The following is a 27,717-nucleotide window of genomic DNA, read 5'->3' as shown; positions in this document are numbered from 1 at the left end:
CTGTTCCATCCTCCGTGATGGAGGAACACGTTGCATTACTACTGGTGCTGCAGCCCCTCTGGCACTCAGGGTTAAAGGCAGGTGCTAGCCACATTTGAAATTAATTCTGTCCCTTCATCCTGGATTCGACATCCTCTCAAAAACCTTTCCACTCTTGACTTTTTCTCCTGTTGGAGATGGATGTCTCTCAGCTGCTCTCTTAATCCTATCCCCTCTCACCTTATCAGAACTCTCACTCCTATCCTAGGCCTCACTGTCACATCTTCAACTCCTCCCTATCCTCTGGCACTTTCCGCACATGGATGCATGCAGTTGTCACACCTATTCTCAAACACACCTTCATCTTGCCTGCCTTACTAACGCCTGCCTCCAAAGTGCTAGAAAGTCTGGTCTTTTCTTGCATGGTCAAGGACCCTCGGCAATCTAGCTTAACTACAGCACACTCAACTGAGACTGCCTTCACTAAAAGAGCAGATTCTCTCCATGAAGCAGAATACCAAGTTAATTTTCCCTACTTATCTTACCCGATTTCTCAACGCTCCTTTTCTGTCTCTTCTGCTAACAGGTCTTCATCCCAAGTTAACCTGTGTGTTTTTGAAGTTCAGGGATTTCCCTTACTCTCTGCAAACTTTCACTGGGTGACCTCATCAATGCCTTTGCATGTACATCATCACCTCAACTCCGATGATACACTGATATCTGTCTACCCCTAAGCTCACGCCTGCAATTCTGCCCTGAGTGTCTCTTGGCTATAGCTTTGTGAAGGGCACCTCAAACTTAATGGCTAAAATGTTCCCATCACAGTAAATAGAACCACCGCCACTTATAGTATTACTAAATCATGATGCCTAGGTGTGACATTTGACACCTCCACTCCCATTCACACTCTGGGTAAAACTTGTCCCTTCCGCTTTTAACAATGTCCAAGATTTTCCCTCACTACTGCTAAAACTTTAATGCATGCTCTTACTCTCTCTGGATTACTAACAGGCCTCCCTGCCTCGACTTTCTCCTTTGCAATCTATCCAAAATTCTGCAGCTAAACTAAATTTCACTTTCTCCTAAAACAGTCCCTGCTCATCTCCTTAAATCCTCTCCTGGCTTCCCATCAAGTTCTAGATCACGTACACACAAAGTCCCAGCATTCTCAAGAAACCCCTAAACCCACAACTATATATATATATATATATATATATATATATTTTGTCCAAAATGAGTGCTCCTGAGCGTGACCTACTGTATGCAACAAAAGATACCTACATACAGTAGCTCTCCACAGTTCTTCGCTACATATTTGCTTAGGTTTCTCGCTATGCCCTACTCTTAACGGCCTTCCTTTGCTTTCACTGCCCCCTTAAATCTTTTTCCTCTGACTGCCCTTTACCTGTGGAACACCCTCACACTGTATACGCATTGGGGTGCGCAAGTTTTTTTGCTGCGCCCCCCGTGTGCCGGTCCCAGCTCTCGCATCCCCCCTCAAGTGACCCGGTGTCAAATTACGCGGAGGGTCACGTGACCCCGCAGCGTCATTTGACGAGCGTTACCATGTCGACGTGTCGCGTATCATGACCCCGTTTTCATGGCAACGTGACAGAAGCCGTCTGAATCCCAGTAGTAGTTGCAGAGGCCTCACACGGCCCCCCAGGATTTAATTTAAATGCCTCAGGGAAGTGCGCCAGGCCTCTGTAACCGCCGCACGCACCCCCCCCCCCCCTAGTTTGCGCACCCCTGGACACCAAGCACCTTCTCGTCCCACCTTTGTCACACATAAAAATACACCTAAATGAGGGCATTTAAACAGCTTGGAGTCATGGTTACTGCCCCACACCCGCAGTCATGCTAATCTTACTCCTTCACCTGTTGTCTCCTAACATACCACTTCCATTGTAAGCTCCGTAAGGGATTGAGTTTGTCTGATTCTGTTTGTTGTGCTTGTATTATAATTCCCTGCATTGCATTTTTTTTTCTCTTTTGGAAAGCGCTGCATATATTGTTGGCAGCGCTATACCAATATATACATACGTGCAGTATACATCTCTCGCATCTGGGACACTGATGAAACGAACTAACTGCTTCTTGCAAGTCACAAAGTGAGATTAACAGACTCTTTGTTACCAGCTCTGGGAAAAGTAAATTAAAAGGACTAACATGTTTGTGCCAAATATATACAGAAAACATACCTGTGAGAAGAAGCCAATGGGACCACTTGGATGGTTTGTCAAATACAACACATTTCAACAGTTCAAATACCAGTTAAAACACTACTGGGGATGTTACACCGATTTGAAATGTGACATGAGGGTATGCAAGAATTTGTATTTGATAAATTAACACTGAAATAATATATACCACCAAATAGATGCAATCCGTGGTACTGTATTGTTCAAATATAAATGTTTTTGTTAAACATCTTTGAACGCTTTCCTGCCAAGAGCCGCCAATAAGCAATCAGGCCGTGTTTTGCAAGCGGAAGGGTAAAAAAACGAAAATGTACTGTTGCCCACGACAATCCTATTTTTGTTACGCTACAACACTGATCATTTTATATTTTTAGGTAAAAAGTTTAAACTTCAAAGATACTGTATTGTAGATTTGCTACTGAAATTAAGCTTTCTAAAGGAGAAAAACAGATGACTGCATATTTTTGGAAGGAGAGCACTTTAAATACGTTCCAGGGAACAGAGTTCCATTAAAACGGGCTTTAAATATTTCCAAAATCAGAGTAAAGCTCCCACAATTTGTGAGGTTTAAATAATAATACTTCAAGCAGCAAATCTCCCACCCATTTTTTAGGATGGGACCTAATATCCCAGATATCGGGGAGCCCGAAAGTGGACCGTAATGCTCAAAAGAAAACGTGGTCGAACGAGGTGGCGCAAGATCTCAAACCGCTCCACTTCACAGTAGCCGAAGACCAAAAAGCTGCCCCAAATCGAGATCAGTGGCGCGGAATCACTAGAGACGTATTGAACATCCTACCGCTGGCCTCCACAACGCATCGCTCCTTACCTTGTAAAATGTGACGCAATGTCGTTTACGTATATACCATGCACCTAAAATGAACACCAGCTCAGCAGCAGAGGATCCCACCGCATGAATTCTATCAAACAAAAAGGGCGATTACGTAGGCGTAATATATGTCCTGTAAAATTGTGTGTGGTACCAGTTTGCATACTCTGTGATGACGTGTACACACACACACACACACAACCCCCCCTCCCCCCAACTTCAGATGGCATCTTATAACATAGCACCGTTTAGTAAATATGAGCCTCGTGGCTGTGGTGCTAAGCTGTAAGGCACCCTATGGTCCATTCCATGTGGTTTCCTATGGCTTAAGACCACTTGGTAACTAAGGCCCTCTGTCCTTTTTGGTGCCTGAAGCACGCTGCTTTGCAGGGGACACTCAGTGGGGTTCTGGATGTCACAGCTGGCAAGGTCCAGTGACAGACTGACGCTGACCTAAGGAAGGCGTTTGAGGATTACAAATGAATTATTTTGCAATGCATTGCAGGGCTCTCTGACACTTAAAGTCATGTACGAATCAGGCTCAGCTGGTGCTAATCAGAGAGCACCCCCCACCCCACATCAGCCACACTGTAACACCAACACGTGCAAACCTGCGCAACTGAGATCTAGGAGGCTGGGGGGAACTTTTTTGGGGGATCCCTTTATAGATCCACCCAATAGATCCCGGTTCCATACAGCGCTCTGGCCAATGAAACCCACCTAGCTTATAAAGAGATCAGCGCTAGGACCTGCGGGCTCCGGCATTCACAGAGGCCCCTGGAGAGGTGCGCACCTGACGCACGGCTCCCTGGCTGCAGCACCCTTATTATTATTATTATTACTGTCGGTGTATGCTGCTAATTGTAGCTTCCGGGCACCTACCTGCGTCTCGCGCCCCCCCCCCCCCCTCCCTGCACCTGCCTGCGTCTCGCGCCCCCCCCTCCCTGCACCTGCCTGCGTCTCGCGCCCCCCCCCTCCCTGCACCTGCCTGCGTCTCGCGCCCCCCCCCCCTGCACCTGCCTGCGTCTCGCGCCCCCCCCTCCCTGCACCTGCCTGCGTCTCGCGCCCCCCCCCCTGCACCTGCCTGCGTCTCGCGCCCCCCCCCTCCCTGCACCTACCTGCGTCTCGCGCCCCCCCTCCCTGCACCTGCCTGCGTCTCGCGCCCCCCCCCCCCCTGCACCTGCCTGCGTCTCGCGCCCCCCCCCCCCCTATCCAGGTCAACGTTCCATCCCCGCGCGCGCAGCCTCCCTATGGCCAGCCTGCCGGTGTCCGCCACGGTGCAGGGTGCGGGGCTGCAGGAGCAGCAGCAGGAGGAGGAGCAGCTCTGGCTGTACGGCGGTAGGTGGCCGCCTGTTGCACCGGTTGGGAGAGGGTTTCGGTGCTTGCACGGAGGAGACAGAAGGGTGCAGAAAACAAGTCACTTAGTAACCCCAGCACCTTGCATGCAGGAACCATGTCTGCGGTGGGGAGGAGGGGGGGCTGTACATACGTAATGGGTTCCACAAATATTACTGCTGCACTTTATTCCCGCATGCATGGGGTGCTGGGACTAGGGGTGCTGGGGGTGTATGAGCTGTGTATGGGGGGAGATGCACAGAGGCATGTCCCAAACCACATTACAAAGGGGTGAGGTCTTCCCTGAGCCCAGTCAGTGCTAGCTGGCCTCACTCTGTTTGTTTGCTCACTCCTATTGGTTTTCTTGGTCCCTTTGGCTTATGTTGTCACCTGTTGCACTTCTCCCTATTGTGCAACAAAGTAAAGGAAATCAATGCCCCGGAAGCTTGCAATTTGTCACTTAAAAATTCTGTAATGTTCATTTTAGCTTCTAGGTTTGACCTGTGTGTGTGTGTGTGTGTGTGTGTGTGTGTGTGTGTGTGTGTGTGTGTGTGTGTATATATATATATATATATATATATATATATTCAATTAAATGTGACACACTCATATTATTTCAAATGCATTATATGGTATCGCAGATTGTATCTGCCTTGCTGTGTGGGGTAATTATTTGGTTAGTAGGTCATGAAGAATTAAGGAGATGGAACTGGATAATCGTGTCAAATTGCCCTCTTAACCCTTTCCATTACCCCCCCCCCCCCCCCCCCCACAGGTCAGGTTTTCAGGATGACCCTGCATCAGCACAGACGGCTCAATCACTTTGACTGAGGCTCTGATCCACCTGTGCTGAAGCTGGGATGTCCTGAAAACCTGACCCTTTTTTTGGGGGGTGGGGAGTGCTTGAGTATTGGAGTTAAACACCCCTGACTTACCTTACATCTACCCTCACTTCTAATGGGCTCAGCATCGCATCAGCAAAGCATCCTTATTGCGTGCCTTTAAATACAAAAAACACCATTCCCCTTAGAAGAAGCAAGGCTTGTGGATAATTAATCCCTGTCCCCCTTATTATAAATCTAACAAACACAATATCTCCTCTCGTGGGAGGGTTGCATTCTGCAGATTTCAGCACCCTTATTGAGCCAACATAAAATGTATGTATAAGTGCACCTAAGGCATTGCAAAGTTACTTTGTCCAAACGCTGAAGTATCCAAGAAAAAGTACGATGGTACTCAGCACCACTACTGTCAAACACCAGGGATTTGTTGAAAAATATGTCGCTTTTTCTGTCCTATTACAAAGGTACCATAAATCCTTGTTTTTAGATTGTGTTTATTTACCCTTTTGCCCATTGTTTAAACTTTAAAGCGTTGATATAATTTGGCACCAGCCTGTTGGTACCGACGAGAACTTTGCACGTCATAGCCAGTGACCGTAATATGTTCCCAAAAGGATTGTTCTCCAAGGAAAGGAGAACAGAACAACATATCGTCTGGCGTGGGAGTCTCCCAGATGTAAGAAAAGACCCCCCCACCCACCGCCCTAGTTCAGAACATTAAATAAAACAGATGGCTGGATTAAAAGGATTGTGCATTCCAGCAGCTAGACACGGAGCCAAACAGCAAGACTCGCTGCATGAACGTTCTTTATAGATTTGTTTTTGCCATTTGCACACTTACCGTATTTCCTCGATTGTAAGGGCCAAACCGATGGTGCGTCTTACAATCGAGGAAAATTACTTTTTCACTCTCCATGTTTCAGGAGAGGTCCCATGTCAGCGGAGGATGAAGCGGGCGGCGACAGGAGAGGTCCCACGTCTGCAGATGTTTGAAGATGGACAGCGGCTGTGTGTGCAGCAGCAGGACAGGTCAAAAGTCGGCAGCTGAATGAAGATAAGAAGACAGCGGGCGTGCGGTGCGGCGGCAGGAGATCATATGTTCCCCTATGCCGCTCTGCTCCTGCTATTATGATCGATTAGCCGCCTCCGCCACCACCGCACGCCCGCTGTCTTCTTATCTTCATTCACCTGCAGACTTGGGACCTGTCCTGCCGCCGCCACCGGACTCCCGCCCGCTGTCCATCTTCAACCATCTGCAGACGTGGGACCTCTCCTGCCGCCGCCGCACACTTCGTCCTCCGCTGACATGGGACCTCTCCTGAAACATGGAGAGTGAAAAGAGGGGTTAGTACTGTAGACACTTTTTTTTTAATACATCGATTCTAAGACGCACCCCGATTTCAGACATGTGAAAATCGAAAAAAAGGTGCGTCTTAGAATTGAGGAAATAGGGTATATGGTCTTATGTAAAAGTGTCATATACTGTAGGGAATATTGTGAACCCAACTCCATGTCAGCAGGGAATTCTGGTCCCATCCTAGTTCTCCAATGTTCCATTAACTATAGAAATACTGAGAATGAGAAGTTCTTGGATAGCAAGGGCTAGATTCACATCTCATGATACGCGGACATGTAATGGGGCCCAGCAGCTTCATTATTATCACGTTGGCATTCTGATATTTCCAGGTGTTTACACACATGAAGAGGAGGATGGACCAGCTTCAGGGTAAGTCATATTCCTAAACCTTCATATTGTTTGTTTACTTGAAGGCATCAAACCTTTGCAGGATGTGCTGTGCATGCGTGTTCTTGGTAAGAGTTTATAGCACACCAGGTTGTGTTTTATTAAAATCTCATCCAATGCGGAGGGCACGTCAGTGGTCTGGAAAAAAACTAAACTTTCATGCATGTCCCGAGTGTAACTTCTCAAAAGCTAGAAAGAAAGCTGCGTGTTCTCCAGGACGAGGTATAGTGTTACAGACACAAAAAGATCTATATGAGTGGACACACGCGTATGCAAATCGGAGAGCAACTGTGGCTGTGTTCACAACTAGGGCCTCCGTTACCAGTCGTATGTATGTATATGTCCTATCTATCATACGCACACACACTCACACACTCACACTCATACACACACACACCTCACTGTCTCATTGTCTTCTCTGAATTTATGAATAATTAGTTTTAATAGTTGGTGATGGTAAACCAAGTGTGTTTATTAAACTGTGCTGAATGCCGTTTGAGACGTCCTCATTTTTTATTCCGCAACTGAAAATCTAAAGAGTGCCATTATAAGCATAAAACAAATGCTATACAGCACAGGGTCACCGTTCCGCAATCTTTTGTGAAGCGCTGAGTACACTGTGGGCTCTATCAATAAAGATATACACACACAACCGATGTGTTTGTTACATCAGTATAGTTCAAAGTTCTACTGACTGCATTGGTCCTTGAGAATGGGAATCTTCTGGGATATTGGCTTTGGCCGCCTCTGTGTGTTAGCCGTACTGATGTTTCTGTATTCATGTCACAGGAATGCCAGAATGTCTAATGCATTGCAGGACACGTCCGCTGAGAGCAGGAGTGGGAGACCGAAGCAGAGAGATGTGTCACAGCAGGTGAGAGGCCACTATAGGTGAGAGGCCACTATAGGTGAGAGGCCACTATAGGTGAGAGGCCACTATGGGTGAGAGGCCACTATGGGTGAGAGGCCACTATGGGTGAGAGGCCACTATGGGTGAGAGGCCACTATGGGTGAGAGGCCACTATGGGTGAGAGGCCACTATGGGTGAGAGGCCACTATGGGTGAGAGGCCACTATAGGTGAGCGGCCACTATATGAACTATTCGCTGCAGGAAATCTGCTTTGCAATCTAAGGCCGGGGCCATAGAGGCTTGATCAGAGCGGAGTATGGACTTGCAGGCGAGCCAGCGTGCGCGAAGGGAGCCGGGGGGGGAGGTGGTTGGAGGCGGGGCAGTGACGTCGCTGGGCCAATCACCCGCGACGCACTGACGTCACGGCGCCGACATCACGGCACCGTGACGTTGACGCTGCTTCAGGCTGATTGGATGTTTTCAGCCGACAGTGCGCTGAAAAACAGCTTGGCTGTCGGCTGAAAATTCCAAAGCCTCAGCACGCCTGCGCACGCTCGCGTGAGCCCCCTCTCAAGGCATCCTCATTGAGGATGCAGGGGCTCAGCGCGGAGCGTCCGCACGGCTCAGCGCGGCCTGTCCTTCTATGGACTCGGCCTTAGGGTTAAACATTGTTGCGGAGACAGAAAATGTGCATCAGGAATTTAGTAATCGAACCGGTTATCAGTTTAACTCGTCCAAGATAATCTGCTTGTTCTGTTAACACTGAACAGGTATAGATTATGTAAAAGCATCTTCAGTGTAATTGCTCTGGTTTACAGGACTAGATAAGTTATTGCAAGAGTGGCCAACTCCAGTGCTCAAGGGCCACTAGCAGAGCAGCTATTGGGGTGCGTCGGGGTGCTGGGTCAGTGCAGGCGTCCCAATACACAGACTCGCGCAAAACCTTCAGCTGCATCTAATCTTAATGTTTCATTCAAAATGGGTTTAGTAAACTGCAAAGTCTGTGTCTGTCTGTGTGTGTCTGTCTGTGTGTGTCTGTCTGTCTGTGTGTCTGTCTGTCTGTGTGTGTCTGTCTGTGTGTGTCTGTCTGTGTGTGTCTGTCTGTGTGTGTCTGTCTGTCTGTGTGTGTCTGTCTGTCTGTGTCTGTCTGTCTGTGTGTGTCTGTCTGTCTGTGTGTGTGTGTGTCTGTCTGTGTGTGTGTGTCTGTCTGTGTGTGTGTGTCTGTCTGTGTGTGTGTGTGTCTGTCTGTGTCTGTCTGTCTGTCTGTGTCTGTGTGTCTGTGTGTCTGTGTGTCTGTGTGTCTGTGTGTCTGTGTCTGTCTGTCTGTCTGTGTGTGTCTGTCTGTGTGTGTGTGTCTGTCTGTGTGTGTCTGTCTGTCTTTGTGTGTGTGTGTGTCTGTAATGTAGTTTTCATTTGCTGCCCTCCGTCCTTCGCTGGCAGGTCTCCCAGAGCTGCATTACTAATGAGGAGGACAGCGAGAGTGATGATGATGATGACGAAGATGATAACGTGAAGGTCACAATTGGCGACATAAAGACTGGCGCTCCATTCTACATGTAGGTGCCCAAGCTCTCTATATAGGGAGGGGGGCTTATTGTATACCCTGGAAAGAAACCAGTTTGCTGATTCCAATACTGGCAGTCTCACCAGCTTTATATTTACCAGCTTTCATTCTCTTTATCTTTATTTTTTTATTCTATATAGAAAATGTTTGTATTAAACTGTAACTTGCGTTCTGTGATCGCAGAACCAGGCTTTCGATCACTAATTCTGGATCCCTCACTTGTGAAAAGGATTCCACTAAAGTCTAGAACAGAGGTGTCCACTCTAGTCCTCAAGATCCCCCAACGGGTCTGGTTTTCAGGATATCCCTGGGCAGGGGTGCGCAAACTTTTTTTTTTTTTTTTTTTTCCTCCTGCGCCCCTTTGTCTGCACTCCCCCTCTGCTCGCCCCCCCCCCCCCATCCTTGCCTTGTCCCTGGCGTCAAATGACGCTGCAGGGTCGCGTGACATCACGTTGCCATGGACTCGCATTGCCCAAGGTAAGGTAGAGTCTTTTAATTGCTTAATTCTGTTTTATATGCCTCAGAATGGGGGGGGGGGGGGGGAGTCTGGGTTGTTTTTTTTTTAATTTTTTTTTTTTTTTTTACTCCAGGGGATCTGCAGTGAATCCAAGTGTAAAACCAAATAGAAGCTTTGGTGCATCAGGTAAAATATATACAGTGTATGTAATATATATATATATATATATATATATATATAATCCGTTAACTTGTGTCCTGATAAACTACCTAACAATGTTCCACTGCTTCTATAAGGATGTGGGGCTCTTAAAATGTTACAATTAGAAATAGGTTTGTTATATATTCATTATGTTTATTTTATAGGTAAACTGCAGAGCAGAGGTGTAGATGTTTCTGCTCCTGGATGTATCAATGGATCACCTGTCCTGGAAGTGGATTTGGATTCATTTGAAGAGAAACCTTGGAGGAAACCAGGTATAATTGGGCGTCCCTGTGCCCCCCTGGTGCCTGATGTATTTAATTTTTAATATCCCTGGTAAGAATTCTTGTCCAGGAGAAACCGTATGTCCATCTTGGTCAGTCTCACTCCTGGATCGCACAGAAAGCCGTGCCATCATGGTGCGATGAGATTGCAACTTCTGGTGGCTGATCCTGCATCTTTGTGTTTTTATATTGCAAGTTCTGGCACATGTAAAAAGTTACAATTCTCTGCTATCGGGGGGTCCACTAAGCTGCGAGGGTCACGGTTCCACCCCAGGTCTTTGATTTCAGGTATACCTAAGGGTCAGTTCCTCTGGATGGATTCCTCACTCAGTCTGAGGAGCTGACAGAACGTTTTCTAGAGAGGGGATATGACCCAGATGTGTTATATATAGCTTTTGAAGAAGTACGTAATATAGATAGGGTTACCCTATTTAATTCTGGCAAATTAGGTAGAAAGATAACAGGCAAAGATCAAGAAGGGGATCCAAGCAAAAAAATTCAGATGTGCCACTGTTCATATCACAATACAATAAAACAACTAACCAGATAAAGATTTTAAATAAACACTGGGATGTACAGTGTATGGACACTGGCCTAAGTGAATATGTGAAATCGGGCCGTAGGTGTGTGTTTCATAGGGCGAAAACTATAGCTGCTTGTGTTTCGCCTAGCGAGATCACTTCTGTGAGTCAGCAGACCCATTCATCCATCACTAAGGGTTCCCTTCGTTGTGGAACCTGCAATATGTGCAGATATATGAAGCCCCCCAACTCCTTTTCTAGTTATACACCGCAGAAAAAGTATACGTTTAAGAGCTTTATTAATTGTTCTATATTCGTAATATCTGATTTACATGCGGTTGTAACAAGAGATATGTCGGTAGGACCAAAAAAGAAACTTGACAACGAGGCTGCAAGAACATATCAGATTGATTTGAAAAAGGGATTTGTAGCATCCGGTTTCCAAGCATTTTTGTTAGTGTGGGAATGGAGGGATTGGAAATTTTTTGCATTTATGGGAATTGACAGGATTATACTTAAAGGACGTGGAGGAGATACAAAGAAATATTAGCTCGTACAGAGGCACAGTGGATTTTTCTATTGAACAAGAATCCCGGAGAATTTGAACACAGAGTGGAACCGGAGTCATTTTTTTGAGATAATGTATTTATTATAGAAGATGCTCCTGATAGTGTAGCTATGTGTATTCATTTTTCACTCTAATTACTACACAAAACGGGGAATATGGAATTGATTGTTATATGTGGCGATGTGGACCCTCTGCATATACATAGCTAGAAATAGCGAGATAAATTAATCCAATTTATATAACTTTAGATTCATAATGTGGCAGTTGGTCCATTTGTGCAGTTAATGTTCGGTCCATTGATGTGGACAGATTGTGGAGAGGTTGAATGTGATCAGCTGACCCACAGTTAATCAGTGAGATCGTATAATCTGATTGTGGGTATAGTGTGGGCTCATATGATAGTATTCACACACGTTTTTCCTTATGAATTATATATCTGTTTACCTTATGAAACATCACAACCCTTGATATATATTGCAAATGTATATGCAATGTTACATGAGGATCTGGTAGGTAGATTAGCATATTTATATAGTTATCTGTGTGTTTATGTGTATTTTTTGGGGGATGTTCCTCTTCATAAGGAAATGGACACATATCTTTCTAATCATCTTTTTGGCTCTATATTCATAAACTAGATTTATCTAGCGTGTATGTGACGAAACAATATTGCCTTTTAGAGTAGCTGCTGTAGGTATATATTATCACTTTTGTTTATCTAACATTTACTATATAATGACATAATTAGATCATATAGTTCTTTATACCATCAATACTTGTGTCCGAAGAGGTAGTTTCTTAGGATACCTGTTTTTAATATTCTGTATATCACATGAATTTTTTGATAACGTTTTGAGCAATTGAAGTTTTTTTTTTTTTTGCAATACATATCTATGCCCTATGGGTTACCATGACAACGGGTGATGTCCGCGGGGGGCGTGGCCTACACTCACATTCACATTGAGCCTTGCAGCTCAACTAAGTGCAGATCGGGAGTTGCTGAAGCTGCCCTTGGGAAACCAGTGCGGATTGGTGGTGTGATTGATGTGATGTCAACACGCAAGTGGGGGACGCCCTGATGCGGTGACGTTACCGTATTTTTGGCGCGACACTGGGCATTTCTGTATGTGCATTTAAGGCATGTAATTTGGCTTACTGACAAGTGCAACGCACACGAAACGCGTAGGTCTGTTACACCTCTACTTTTAATGGACTTGTAAAAAGATTTTATCGATCTTGGAGCCCTCTCTTGGCTGTGCGCTGTACTCTATTTTTGCATATCTACATTCACCAGCAGCAGCACGCCTTGCCGGGGCACAGGGCAGGGGCATTTATTTATTTATCTATATCTTCCATGTGTTTATAGCAGTTCTGGGACTATCCCAATGAGATTACGAGGGGTGGGCTCAGCCCCATTTACTCTCTTCTTTCAGGGTTTTGTTGTCTCTTTTCAGAACTTCATTACACTAGAGATTTATATTCTCTCCTGCACCAGTAGCCTTGTGCCCTGACTTGTATACTATTCTGTTTATATATTGCCTTGAGGATCCAGCGCTGGAGCGCTTATACCACTAAACGTATCTACAATTAGAAATTTATGTTCTATATTCAATACGTTTATTTTATAGGTAAACTGCAGAGCAGAGGTGTAGATGTTACTGCTCCTGGATGTATCAATGGATCGCCTGTCCTAGAAGTGGATTTGGATTCATTTGAAGAGAAACCTTGGAGGAAACCAGGTATAATTGGGCGTCCCTGTGCCCCCCTGGTTCCTGATGTATTTAATTTTTAATATCCCTGGCAAGAATTCTTGTCCAGGAGAAACCGTATGTCCATCTTGGTCAGTCTCACTCCTGGATCGCACCATGATGGTGCGGCTTTCTGTGGGATGACATTGCAACTTCTGGTGGCTGATCCTGCATCTTTGTGTTTTTTATATTGCAAGTACTGGCACGTAAAAAGTTAAAATTCTCTGCTATCGGGGGGTCCACAATGCTGCGAGGGTCACGGTTCATCTCCAGTGACCCAACAAGTTCATATAATGGGAGGAGTGGCTCAGCGAGTAAGGACGCTGACTCTGAGAATGACGACACTGCGTGTGAAGCAGGGGACCTGGTTCAAGTCCGAGTGTCAGCGCTTTGTGACAAGTCCCTTTACCTCCCTGTGCCTCAGGCACCAAACATAGTGTAAGCTCACCTGGGCAGGGACTGTCTGTAACATTCCTACATGCTGCGTACCGCGCGCTGTGCTGTAATTGTGACGCGCTTTGTGTCTCATTGGGAGAAAAGCGCTGTATGAAATGGTGATTATTATTTAAAAGTATTGGAGGAAATTCCATTTGTAAACCTTTTGCCACCGAACTGACTGGCAACAAATGTATTGTCTGTTTGCGGTTTTTTTCTTGTTCAAAAGCAAAGCGCTTTATAATTTCAGTGCAAAACTTTTAATATTTCGAAATTAACACTGGGTAAACTGGGATACACAGATTATGAATTTGGCCAACATGTTGGAGGTAGAGACGGGGCAAATTGGTAAAAATTCAAGATGCTAATTTTCCACAAATCCGATACACATGCGGCTTTCCGAAGGCAGATTAGGCACTAACGGATTCGCAAGAAATCTGCTCCCCTCTGCACGTGCTGATCCCCTTCCACTTGCACCCCCGAGAACCCAGCGGCGGTGACCTGCGGCCGCGCCCTACTTATCCTCATACAAAATAAAAACGTACAATCTGCGTTCGCATTTTGTCTATCCCTATTCCAATGCAGATTTCCAATCCTAGAAAACAAACACATTCTCATTTTGTGAGACGGAGCTGCGAGGAACCTGCGGTTTCGCGTTTCCCAGAAACTCTGCCACCTATAGTCGGAGGTTACATTTCTCCCCGTCTCCGGCCACATTGTGGCGTTGTACGTTTTGTATTGTGTACAGCAAATAAAAATACCACCGGTGGTGAGCACATGTCCACGAGACACGGGGTGTGCTTGGTTTGGGGTGTTTGCTGAACGGTGGAGGGTTCGTTGTCACTTTTACCACAAGAAGAGTCGGCCTGATTGGTTTCTACATCTGTTCATTTCAAGGTGCTGACCTTTCTGATTACTTCAACTACGGCTTCAATGAAGCCACGTGGAAGGCGTATTGTGAGAAGCAGAGGAGGCTGCGGACGGGATCGGACGCCATCTACCATCCACTCGGCATGGAAAATAAAAAAACGGTACATTCAATATTCTAACATAGCAGCTGTTCTGCACACGTAATATTCAGGAGAGGAGAAGTCTCCCAGCTGATGGGCCCATTAGCAATAACGGGCTAAAAGACTAGTGTAGCAAAAATTACGTATGTACACTGTTATTAGCTGCATGTTTGTTTATATAGTTGTGTGTGTGTGTGTGTGTGTGTGTGTGTGTGTGTGTGTGTGTGTGTGTGTGTGTGTGTGTGTGTGTGTGTGTGTGTGTGTGTGTGCTATTTTAAGAACCAAAAAACAGGCAAAGTGTCGTCTCCTAGGGATGTGTGTGTGTGTAACCATCTCTAGGGGGGTGTGTACCCATCTCTAGGGGTCCCTCGCTATATCTTTATGCCATTCTTTAAATTTCCAATTATATTAAATAACCAATTTTTATGATTTTATATTTCATGTAAGCATTTTTCATGCTTTATTATGCCATTTTAACATAATATACCCTGCCTATTTTTAGTGTGCGGTTTCTCGCGCCCCCCTCCCCCCCCCCCCCATAATTTGTTACAAATAGAAAACCACCGTTTTGGCAAAACCATGTTTTTTGGGGGGTATTTTGGAACCGAAACAACGTTCAGAACACAAACCCGACAAGTCTTTAGACCCAGCACACGGTTGGAAGTGCAGCCCCTGCAATATATTGCATTAATGTGATTGTGCAGATGCGATGAATCAGGATAATTTGTACGGAGTATAATGTACAATTCCCCGAAGACGATAAATGTAAACATCCAATTATGGTTCAATTTGCACCAAATTAGCTTTTTAACGGCATGATCCTGCATGTAATGTGCAGACCAATACAGGTTTGGTGACTTGGTCATTCATCACTATAGTCGTCATGACTAACTCCAGTACTCAATGGCCACAAACAGGTTAGGTTTTCAGGATATCCCTGCTTCAGCACAGATGGTTCAGTCAGATGCTCAGTTGAAGACTGCACCACCTCTGCTGAAGCAGAGATCCATAAACCCTGACCTGTTGGTGGCCGTTGAAGACAGGAGTTGGCCAGTCAACGACTGACCAAGTGATTGAACCACTTGTGCTGAAGCAGGGATATCCCCAATACCTGGCCTGTTGGTGGCCCTTGAGGACTGGCATTGGCCACTCCTGCTATAGAGAATTGTGACAGTCCTGTATTGGAATAACAGACCGACATAAACAAAAAAAACATTTTTATTTTGCAAACCAGGTGCAGCAAGGCAGGATTAGGACCTCGCAGAAAGGAGGAGAAAATGGGTGTGTTAAAACAGAACTAAAACCTCATGTTGCTGCTCCTGGGGGAGGAAGAATTCGGGGCGAGACCTCTCCAAATGGGTAAAAAAAAAAATCTCTTTTCTCTGCTATTCTTCTTTTTTTTTTTTTTTTTTTTTTCTGCAATTTTATTCATGTTTTTTTTTCTTTTTCTTTTTGTATTTGTGCTTCTTTTCTTGGGCGTCTTCCCATGTCCGCACACACTATAAGGAAATGCGCCCACCCCCCTCCGGTAGGAACCAGTGTCCAGGTTGACAGCAAGGATGACGCGCCCATTAATTCCCCCCCCCCCCCCCCCCCCCAGCTGTCGTTTTGGTCACTACCTGGGAATAGGGCTGGATGTTGGCGTTCCTCCTGGCCTTGACTGCTCACAGGTGGCGCTGTGCAATCTGAACGTTAGCAGCGCTGGGACCTGTTACCTTGGTGGATGATGTCATCCGGTCCCGGGGATGGTGATCACTGCTAGGAGTAGTAGATACCAGGGAAAGCTTCCTGCTGAGAGGCCGTTCAGGCAGCAAGGGCATATCTGGGATGGCCTGGAGCACAATTCCCCCGCCCCCCGCCCCATCCTTTTATAAGGATGGATGAGAAGAGCTGCTTGGGAAGGTGGAAAGGGCTGAAAGTTCCCTTCCCTCTTACAGAACCTCTACACGGATTCAGAGTCCCGGGATTGGCGTGTTTTTAAATTTTTTTTTTTTTTTTTAACTCTGTGGGTTCTAAAGAATCAGATGGATCGGAAATAGAGGCGGCTTTAATGAATGAAGCCTGGGCTTCAGCCAGCCCAACTAGATCATTTAGAGTTTGCCTCGCCTCATTGGAACAGGATTTGATGGCCAAAGTCGGTAGACATTATGCTGCAGTAGGCGTTTTGCACCCTAAGAGATGGCAGTAGAAGAGTTGAGCCTCGATTAAGCCACCTGTGCTGAAGCAGGGACAGATTAAGCTACTGGAGTTGAGCCCCCCTGCCCTATATGAGCCCCCCTGCCCTATATGAGCCCCCCTGCCCCCCCCTGCCTTCATTTGAGACCTTTCTGGGTAGCATTTTTTTTTTTTTTTTTTAAATGAAAGCTTGGGACAGGAATTCAGAAGATTCCTATCGTTACTCTGCAGGAATGTCTGTCACTTTGGTGAAAAACAACCACCTGACCGTGGGCCATGCCACCCAGTGGATTACTATTTTAACGGGTGTGATCATGCACTGTTGGGGAGCCCATACTGCAACGCAAATGAGGGCAGTATTGTTTGTGCTGGAGGCAATGTGCCCACAGACTGGAGGGTCAAACTGTCAGAGGTGGCACAACAAGCGAATTCTTGCGAATGGTAACTCCGTTGGTAATGCATTGGGCAGAAGCCAACTTGCCTGTAATTTCAGCTGTATACATTCTGGGAATGTTCCAGCAGAATTCCCAAATCAGAACCCAATAGTTATCACAGATTTGAGAGAAATTGGGCACTCTGGTGCAGAAAGACATAAAAGCAACAATACAGCATAGAATACACTATACACACTTGCCAAGACGATCATGGTTCCCAAATCTGGTCAACGTGTCGATTGCACCTCCTGTGAGCTGCCAGCAGTTCCACATCTATTAACACAAGTTCCTTTATGGCATCCAGACCCTGGAATGCTTCACTGGCGGCATGGATATTAAGAGAAAAGTGTTATCAAGGGGGGTGGAGGCTCTCTTAAAGGCCATGAAGCCTTCAACTCTCCAAGTGGAATTAGTCCAGAAGGGACTGCTATTCCAGTAGTTCTGAACTTTCTGCAGGAGGCCTGAGTTTGATCTAAATTTAAGTTCCCACAAACTACTTTCTGCCCTGGGGAAAAAAGTAAGAAGAATTTGGGAAGATTAAGTTGGTAGCCCACCATATAGGCCGATAATTCAACTTTGGGCTTGCTGTTTGATGACATTTTCTATTTTAACCCATCAATGAGATTTCTGTAGGGGCACAAACCTTAACAATTAAATTTCTTGATAGATTAAGTAATGCTTTCTAGGCGATAGGTGAAGTATGGTTTATCATGAAAGCCGGTGTTGACTCCTATGCTGGGTTTTCTGCTCATAGGGGTTTCTCACTTCCACTTAAACCAACCGATAGCAGCACAATATCTTGACCCGAAGAACGACAGAGGAAAGGGTATAATTTGGACGTGTTAAGAATTCTACTTGATGAGAACTGACCCCTTTCTGAAAATTCAATAGGCTTCCAAAGCCTTAATACCCAGATGGTTCATTACATGTGTTCAGAAGGCATATCATACAAGCACCCAAGTTACTGGAAACACATTTCACATGAGTGGTGGCACCTCCTTGGTCAGAGAATGCCAAGCGTCCTTGAAGGATATCTGTAGAGCAGAAACTTGGTCATCTCCATTGACCTTTTATCGTTGCTCGAGCATCGTTCACTGCCATTGAAGAAAATTGCAGTGAACGCCTATGCAGCTCTGGTACCAGTTATTGGCGCTTGGTGAATCCCAACCCCTGGGTTTACTTTGTTCCCGCGTGTGAAAGTCTCTGGTCATTGCTTAACCTCCGTAGATAACTATGCTTTTCTTCAGGAAGCTGGGAGGAACAATTGATGTGATTGGTGGCGTCATCTCTAGTATCACAAGGGTAGAGGGCAGGAGATGGAACACGCCAGTGCCAGACGAAAATCCTATTCAGGTAACTGAACTTTCACCAGCAAGATACATTTCCAAGGACAATCTGCCCCTTTTCTTGCCCATTCTACTGCAAGACGTCCACCTGGATTCCCTCTGCCTGCTATTGTAATTCATGTGCAGATGTGACTGTTTTTTCACCAGGATTCCATTGCACAATATTCGTATATATGTGGGGACTAAAATACCAGCCGTGTATTTCACGTAATACACATTTTCATTTTATTAGTAGCGCGCTTTCCCCCCCCCCCCCCCCCCATTGGTCTGGTCATTTCCCTGTATGTTTTGTTTTTTACTCAATGTTTATTTACTTTTGTGTGAATAATTCTGGTTCTCCTGGATATTCACTTTTTATTATGATTCTATTTAATACTTGAACAGAAAACTCTTTCTTGTTTTTTTTTTTTTTTTCCCATTCTAGTTTCTTGGAGATCATGGTTATCAACCACATCCGACTGTACATCAGCAGCAGCACCTTCCTCCTCTTCTGCCACTTCCGAGCGTTGCCCCCTCTCGCCCTCCTCCATCAAATCCTCCTCCTTTTTCAGGACATCCCCCTCTTAATTTCTTCCACCGGCCCCCTCCTACTGCCCAGGGTCCACCACCTATGCACCCGCCGGGTGAGTGCATTCTCCTCTGAGTTTCTTACACTTTGCAGTGTCACTGGCTTTTATCAGAAAAATAAATGGGATGCCACTGACAATCTCAAACTGAGTAAATTATAGAAAGTCCTATTTACTAAGCTGTGTTCTGGCTGCTTTACCTGTTGGAAGACGCCTGTACCGAGCTGGAAGATGCCTTGCATCCCATTCGAGTGAACGCTCGGGACGGGCGTCTTATGGAAGATTTTTCCTAATCGTCTTGCAATTAAAATACTGTGTTTATTTCTAGCTTTGCTTCCCCCATCGTTGGTCCCTCAGTCAGCCCATATCCCACCTCATAACGGGTAAGTCATACGAATTGGGCTGCCAGGGAGGACAATGATTATTTATCTTCTGCTAACTCCTTTTTGTGGCTTCTCTTAAAGACCCCATGCTGCCTATCTCAGCAGACCACCTCCACTCCATGGTTATAGCTCAGCAGGTGAGTTGCACTTGAGTGTTTTTTAAAGGGGTTCATCTCTCCTAGGAAAGAAATGTAATGTCCCTCATCTGTTTACTTTCTCTGGTCTCTCCCGTTTGTGCGAATCCTCATCCTCATCCTCCTCATCCTCCATAAAAGATCAACACTCCCCCATTCAGATGCCCCTAAAAATGCAATCGTAATTCATTTCCAAAATACTGTAACAAAATCGGCTTCTAGTACAGTTACATTTTGTTTAAGAGCCAATTAGTTGTTCGTCTTTTGTTTTGTTTTTTTCTGGGCAGCTTTGGTGAGATTGCACCATTTTTAATGCAAGGTGAAGTCACAGCGGACAACTGTATTTACAAAAATATTCTGTAATTAAAGGAGCAGCCTTGTATAGCATAGATACAAATCTAAACCACTTATGCAAACAACCTTTTTTCATTATTGTAATTGAATTTCTCTGGCACTATCCAGTGTACACAGAGCTTTACAGAGAAATGCAGGAATAATACAAATACCTGCATAATGGGAACCTTGGTGGGGGGGGAGGGGGAAGGTTCTGCTCCAAAGAGCTTACTCTCTAACTAGTCTATTGGTAATGGTATATATGATTACGGTGTCGCTGTGTTTCATGCATACTACTGGTAGGAAAGCAGAGCAGCTTATAAGGAATATTACAAAATAGGATGAGAACAGAAAGCGCCCACTTCTTGGTGCAAATAACCTTTTTACTATATTAATGAGACAAACAAATAGTGGTAATACACTCACAAACATCCGAATAAAATATGCAATTAGCCGTAGTCCACAGATCCGCGCTGGAGATATGGAGAGTTGTCCTCACGGGGGGACACTCCGCCTGTTGCTGCAGCGCGTCCGCTGCTTGCTTCCGCCTTTCCGGTAATAGCTATTTAGTTATCATTGAAGTGCTGGGTTAGCACTTCCAACTGAGGAAGCGGCACCTTCTTGGAACTTTGTTTTTTGGACTGTTTTTGGCAACTTATTGGACTTTAAGGTTGTATTTAACCCCTTAAGGGCCAACTTCCTATTTGCTTGTTGTGAAGCGCCTGTAGCTGAACTATATGTATTGTGATTTTTGAACACATTTTTTAACTTAGTTTTGACTTTTCCAGCTTAGATATATTTCTAAGGAATATTACAAGGATGTTCAGGTTTTGAGTCGGTGAGCACTGATTTCTCCTGTTTGGTTCTTGCAGATTCTGGTTTCATGAGCTACGCTGCGGTGTCCATGCCTCACACCCACTGGGTGACCACTACAGACAAAGCGACCAACAGCATGGGATCGAGTAACTGGACATCCAGGAGAGAGCGGGACCGGGAGAGAGCCAGGAGCCAGACACCTAATGATTACAACAACAAGTGAGTGAGCTCCTTCACGCTACTAATATATTCTTTCTTATTTCTAAGGTTCCAACATATGCAGCAGTGCAGTACAAACTGGGTGTGACCGTCCTCATAACATTACAACATTAACACACTGGTACAACCGTAAGAGCAGGCCGTGAAGAGGGTAAAACAAACAAAAAAAAACCTACAGCATGGGTGGCAAACTCCAGTCCTCAAGGGCCATCAACAGGTAAGGTTTTCATTATATCCCGCTTCAGCACAGGTGATGCAGTCTTTGACTGAGTTGCCTGTGCTGAAGCAGGAATATCCAGAAAACCTGACCTGTTGGTGGCCGTTGAGGACTGGAGTTGGCCATGCCTGTCCTACAGTTTTCAGCCCTCACTGCAATTCCCTGCTGGCTCCTCTGGCTGTTTATATATCTTTATTTTATGTAGCGTGTGTTACGCAGCACATAGGATTGTTAGACACATGCCCAGTGAGCTTACAATCTATGCTCACAGGGAGATAAAGTGACTTTCCCAAGGTGACAAGAAGCGGACACCGGGAATCGAACCAGGCTCCTCTGATTTAAACTCTGTGCCATTATTTTCCAGAGCCAGCGTCTTTACTCAATCTCTATTATAGGTAAATACTCTAAATTGTCAGCAGCGACTTCCTGGGACAGGCAAATAGCCCAAAGCACAGAGCCCCCTGTCTGCCCCTCTCATACCCGCCCCCCTCCCCGCGTGCAAAATGCCAGGGCTGACCAGTTTCTGTTTTCGCTGTCCGCCTTTTCCATTACCAGTGAGGACCATCGTTACCTGCACTACACCCAGGAGAGAGCTTACGAATACGAGCGCAAATACCGGCGCAGTTCTGAGCGCAGCTTGGAGCAGGAGGACAGATCTCGGGAGCAAGCGGACAGATCGCGGGAGCAAGCGGACAGATCTCGGGCGCGGGAGCAAGCGGACAGATCTCGGGAGCAAGTGGACAGATCTCGGGAGCGGGAGCGAGAGGACAGGGCGCGGGAGCAAGTGGACAGATCTCGGGCGCGGGAGCAAGCGGACAGATCTCTGGAGCGAGAGGAGAGCAAAAACCCCAAATCCTCACCAACGTAAGTATGGCCCCCACAAGCCACACCAATCCCCCTCTCTTCTCCTCCTCAGCTCCACCCCCCCCCCCCCGAAGCCGTGTGAGTTTAACTCCTATAATGGTGGTGTCTTGTCCCTTAAGCATGACCTGCTCCATGTTTTTTGTCTCTAGCTTCTAAACCAAGGCCAGACTTGGGGCACGCAGTTGCCTTGGGCCCTGTGCTCCCTCTCCCTTCTCCTGTTTGTGCCCGGATCTAAAATCCGCCAGACAGGAGAGGGGGAGAGCTGGGAGCGGGGAGCCGCTGAGCCAGCGGACCGCACCGCTGCTCACTCCAAGGTGCTGAGAAGGGGAGGTGTGTCTAGCTGGGGAAGGTCTTACCTTTTTTTTATGTGGAGTGGTCTTCTGCAGTGTCTGTTGCCGGAGGAGGACCCGGGGGCTGGCATTTCGCCGTGGGCCCTGCCAAAGGTAAGGCCGGCCCTCTCACCAGGGTATCCTAGACTGTAGTAAATCTGAGTTTGTTTTAAACCTTGTACAGGCATACCCCGCATTAACGTACGCAATGGGAACGGAGCATGTATGTAACACAGGCATACCCCGCATTAACGTACGCAATGGGACCGGAGCATGTATGTAACTATGTAACACAGGCATACCCCACATTAACGTACGCAATGGGACCGGAGCATGTATGTAAAGTGAAAATGTACTTAAAGCTGCAGTTCTGTCTTTTTTTTTTTTAACATTTATTTTTTTACTTCAATAGTATCATGTGTGCAATCTCTAATTACCTAAACAACAGTATAGCTGCAGCTCAATTCGTTTTCCATGTATTGATAGGTCGAAATTTGGGGACATATTAAAAGCTGGCATTTGTTTATAATCTGCTTGACTGGCAGTGGAAGCTCATGAATATTCATGAGCACTCCTGCACTGACATGTGCTAGAGGGAGGGCAGGGCTGACAAAGGGGTGTGCCAGGGCTTGTGACAGGACATGAAGGGGCAGTGCCTTAGCAAATGGCTGTTAAAATAGAATACAAGAAAATTGGTCTTTCAAAGTTGTTTTTTTAAAAACAGAAAATGCTAAAAGTATTTTTTCTTACTACAGAACTGATTTATTTAAAAAAACAAACATGCAGGATATTGACTGAACTGCAGCTTTAAAGTGAAGCACTACCTTTTTCCCACTTATTGATGCATGTACTGCAATCGTCATATACGTGCATAACTGATGTAAATAACGCATGTGTAACAGGCTCTATAGTCTCCCCGCTTGCGCACAGCTTCGGTACAGGCAGGGAGCCGGTATTGCTGTTCAGGACGTGCTGACAGGCACATGCGTGAGCTGCCGTTTGCCTATTGGGCGATATGTCCTTACTTGCGAGTGTACTTAAAGTGAGTGTATATACACCCACGGGGTATGCCTGTATACATAGATTTGTAGCTGCAATTTGGCAAACACATTGATGCATTTCCTCTGGGTGACTGGTGCATTTGTATTTAACCAGAATCTGATGGAAGTATTTGTATAGTGGGGTTTATAAACCCGGAGAGCAGAGACTTTGAAGGGGTTGGATTTTCACCTGACTGCTCCCATGTGTTTTCCACATGTTTGCACACGCAGACAAGCTCCAATTCAATGAGGGATACATAATGTCAAAATGATATTAGTATTGCATATTTACATTTCCTGTGCAAGTCACAAACACTTTTGGTAACTTAAAGATGCAATTAAAAATACTGTATTGTTCTGTAACAGTCCTAAAGAAAACCGGCCCGGTATTAGGGATATCCCTGCTTTAACACAAGTGGCTAGACTGAGCCACATGTGCTGAAACAGGGATATCATGAAAACCTGACTTTGGGGGTGGGGGGGGGGGTTCTTGAGGATTGGAGTTGAGAACCCCCCCTGCTGTAGGATAATATGATTTCCCTGGTTCCCTTTCTTCTTGTGATATAACTGGTTTTAGAATGGGCTTTTATCAAAACCCTTTTTTTCCTGGAATTTAGCAAACCGGACGGCGAGGAGAAAGAGAGCCACCGGCGTCACAAGCGCAAGAAGAGCAAGCGCGGGAAAGAGGAGAAGCGAGATCTGCAGTGACCTGACCGGCGGGAGGGAGCAGAGGGGACCCCAGGGAATGACCGGGTGTCTCCATCACCGCTCGGCCTGTCTGGTAGAACCTCCCAGATGTGCGCGGTGTAGAGCGCGGTGTAGAGCGCGGTATAGAACATGAAGCCGGGGAATGTGCTCGCTGAGCAGAGGATTCCTGCGGCTATGGATAACCCTGGGAATGGGAACCTCCGTTGCATATAAACCTGCCGCACGGTACAATGATTTTGCCTCACATACTGTAGCATATAGTAGTGGGGAGCATCACTATACTTCAGGTGGTAATCCTGGCATGTTACTTGCCCCCACCCTCCCCCCCCAGATGCCATTTGGTCCAACATGCAGATAGTAATTGTTCTTGCATTGTCTGCACAATTTCAGGGGCACAGGTCGGGGTTGATATACGGGGTAGCGTGTTTTATTTTCATGCGGTGGAAGGGGAAAATTCCAAAGTAAGCGTTGCGCTGTTAACCCCTTAATTGCCAAGCAATGTGTTTCAGGCCCCTTCTGCTACCAAGGAGATGCAGGTGCAGTTCTTGGTGGGTTTTAAACTGGCTACATGTTCACGGACCCGTACGCTGCATTCCTCTGGACAGATACCGGTCAGTGAAACGAAGTTACAATGTTGCTGTGTAACACACTTGGGAATAAGGCACGTCCATGGTACATTCTCACTCTCCTGCACCTTGGTACATTCTCACTCTCAGCTGTGCATAATGCACTTTTATAGGCCATGTTTTGACATGCAAGAGTTGATGACTGACCTATAACAGGGGTGGCCAACTCCAGTCCTCAAGAGCTACCAACAGGTCAGGTTTTCAGGAAATCCCTGCTTCAGCACAGGGGGTGCAGTTGAAGACTGAGCCACCTGTGCTGAAGCAGGGATATCCCGAAAACCGGACCTGTTGGTAGCTCCTTGAGGACTGGGGTTGGCCACCCCTGATCTATAATAACATTAGCCCTTGTAGCAGGGGATGGCCATAGGCATGAAACACATTATTGCACAATTATCCGTGTTTAAACGTGTGTGTGTGCAAACATATCTGGGTTTAGCACAGTAATGGTGGCGGGACACGCAGTGTACGCTGCTGTATAACCTCTTACACTGCTAATATTGGAAGGGTAAATAAACCCAAAACGAAAGCCGCATGGGATCAGAATATCGTTTTGTAGCTGTTGTGCATCCTGTGACACGATTCCCATTGTACCGCCTTGTGCACACGCAAACACGCCAGCAATGCATTCCTTTTGTCACTTAAATATATTTTGAATTATTTAACCCATGAGCCCTGAAACAGCCCCAAGGATATATCCAGGACTACCAAACACATACTCTCTCTCTGGCATGCACAGAACTGCAGCAACCTGACATGTAAAGCTAGTTGTTGTTGTTATAAGAGATTTAGCCATCCGTGGCCACAAGGATTCCTATAACGTGTGCGACGGGGGAGGCGTGGCCGTGACAGCACGTGAGCCCTCATTAGCTGAACCACGCACGTGACCTGACTGTTGCGGGACAAAATAAAAAAATGTTGTCTCGCGAAAAATAGTCGCTCTTGTGCGCGCTCTAGGGCCGTCCTCATTGATGTACGGCCTTTTGTTGCGTCACATGCACGATGGGCGTGGCTCACATGCATGAGTGGGGGAAAGAGGATATAAAACCACCTTCCTACACTAATACCGGGTATAACCGATTTGGGGGAGCAGCGTGAGACCTCTGCTTCTTGGGGCATCTCCCACAGACGTCCTTCCCGTCCCGCGACCTTGTCTTGTAAATCCCCTGGCCTGTTCTGCAGTAATGGGACTCGCAAGACTGGGTGATCCCACCCCTCCAATTAGCTGAATTACAATCCCAGTCACTGAGATTCATGTTTACAGCTCTAATCTGTGGGGAATTTTAGCATATTTCAATGAATATCTACTTTGACACATTTCTATAACTTATTTATAAAACTTATTTATATGAATAGCACTTTCTACTTGTGTACTTATTAGGTTTTTACTGTGCTGTATAGGAGTTCTCTGCATTGTTACAGATTGTATGTGCGGACTAATTGCTCTGAATTACATGCTAAACTGTGGCAGGTAAGGCACGGGAGGACAACTCCAGTTCAAGGGCCACCAACAGGCCAGGTTTTAAGGATATCCCTGCTTCAGCACAGGTCTTTAAGCCACCTGTGCTGAAGTAGGGATATCCTTGAAACCTGGCATGTTGGATGGCTCTTGAGGACTAGAACTGGCCATCCCTGGTCGAAGGTATAGCTTGTCTCTTTGGTACTGGCATTAGTAAATGACCGTATAGGGCAGCACTCTGTGTGCAAGTGATCTTGACCAGGATTTTGCTGCTAAAATGACCTCTGCACGGCATGTCCCTCAGGTACCCAACAAGTTCAAGTAGCAGCAGGGATAACTGATGGTCTTGATCACTTTAATGCCAAAGTGACCTGTAATGCCAAAGTGACCGGTTGTGCATTGGCACTGAAGTGTTTCATGTGACTGTGTTAGATGCCTTGTAGCAACGTGAGTGGAGATGCAACAATTAACCCTTTACATCCATACATTGTTAATTGAATCGGCATACTAGAACTTTCACCCTAAACCAGGGGGGCTCAACTCCTGTCCTCAAGCCGCCCCCCCCCCCCCCCCCCCAGGGCAGGTTTTCAGGTGACTGCCATCTGTGCTGAAGCGGGGATATCCTGAAAAACCTGATTTATGGGGGAGGAGGGCTTGGACTGGAGTTGAGCAACCCTGCATTTTAACCTACAGGAGCGTTGGCCATGAAGTTTTTTTTTCAGACTTTGCACTGCCCAATACCTTGTCTTACCTGTACACACGGTGGTGGGAAGGCAACAATAAAAATATTTCTCAATGTAAATGTCCAACATGGTGGCTTGTTATTGTATCATTGACCTACACGTGTGGAAAAACATACACAGCGGCGCCTTAGAAACACCGTGCCAATGAATGTCCAAATAGACTGATAAATGAACAGCGTGGAATCCTTGTAGGGAGATGGGATCTTGTAGATCTAGACCAGCTTGGAAATTCCGTGGATGGTGTCACGTAACATGTAAAGTCCAACACAAACAATATTCAGTGTATACTGCTAATAATACAATGACAGACCACAAACTTACACCCCCACACCAAACAAACACAGGCTAATGAGAACAATTAAACTGATTTAATATAATATCAATAAATAAAAAGGAGAAAACTTCTTGTAGGCGATCTGGTGTTAAAACCAGAAGAATCCTACTCACAGCATAGCAGTGATAATAAGCGTGGTAATCCAACAATCGCAGAACGGCGCCTGTCCTTTCCTCCGTTGCTGGGGAGGGTCTGCAGCACGTTCCACTGACCGGTACACTCTTTGGGGAGGGGCGGTTGCTCACTTGGTAGTTTGAGATCCTCACGCATGAAACGCTGCGCATATGTTTCTCCAAAGTTGCCACGCCCTCTGACCCTACGCGTTTTGTCACTTCCTCAGGGGTGTAGCATGGTGCATTAGGAATAAACTCTTATACTCATTCGGTGGCTGATAGGCTCGAGTCAGCCAATCAGTGATCAGTTCGA

General features: G+C 46.1%; 1 protein-coding gene across 4 annotated transcripts; it reads left to right on the top strand.

The window, feature by feature from the left end:
* Window positions 1-4,227: 4,227 nt before the first annotated feature.
* Window positions 4,228-24,939, top strand: LOC142467609 (uncharacterized). 4 transcript variants are annotated; one of them, XM_075573529.1, is made up of 17 exons: window positions 4,228-4,347; window positions 6,873-6,912; window positions 7,720-7,804; window positions 9,221-9,336; window positions 9,935-9,987; window positions 10,167-10,277; window positions 13,004-13,114; window positions 14,456-14,589; window positions 15,803-15,927; window positions 18,425-18,530; window positions 18,948-19,146; window positions 19,418-19,472; window positions 19,554-19,609; window positions 20,812-20,974; window positions 21,747-22,055; window positions 22,442-22,498; window positions 24,042-24,939. In XM_075573529.1, the coding sequence occupies exons 1-17, from the start codon at window positions 4,260-4,262 to the stop codon at window positions 24,130-24,132; spliced, it is 1,899 nt and encodes a 632-aa protein (XP_075429644.1). In that variant the 5' UTR covers window positions 4,228-4,259; the 3' UTR covers window positions 24,133-24,939. The 4 variants fall into 4 exon arrangements, with proteins under 4 accessions (XP_075429644.1, XP_075429646.1, XP_075429647.1 ...); XM_075573531.1 differs by lacking the exon at window positions 10,167-10,277; XM_075573532.1 differs by lacking the exon at window positions 13,004-13,114.
* Window positions 24,940-27,717: the final 2,778 nt, after the last annotated feature.

The sequence above is a fragment of the Ascaphus truei genome, chromosome 16, assembly GCF_040206685.1.
Source record: "Ascaphus truei isolate aAscTru1 chromosome 16, aAscTru1.hap1, whole genome shotgun sequence".
In the NCBI taxonomy this organism is placed as follows: Eukaryota; Metazoa; Chordata; class Amphibia; order Anura; family Ascaphidae; genus Ascaphus; species Ascaphus truei.
The sequence above is the reverse complement of the archived record's forward strand: the minus strand, read 5'-3'. Positions and strand labels throughout refer to the sequence as shown.

Coding starts and splice junctions, on each gene's coding strand:
- LOC142467609 (XM_075573529.1), top strand. CDS start 4,260: ATGGCCAGCCTGCCGGTGTCCGCCACGGTGCAGGGTGCGGGGCTGCAG. Junction 9,988..10,166: donor TAGAAGCTTTGGTGCATCAG/GTAAAATATATA, acceptor TTTATTTTATAG/GTAAACTGCAGAGCAGAGGT. Junction 22,056..22,441: donor AACCCCAAATCCTCACCAAC/GTAAGTATGGCC, acceptor GGTCTTCTGCAG/TGTCTGTTGCCGGAGGAGGA.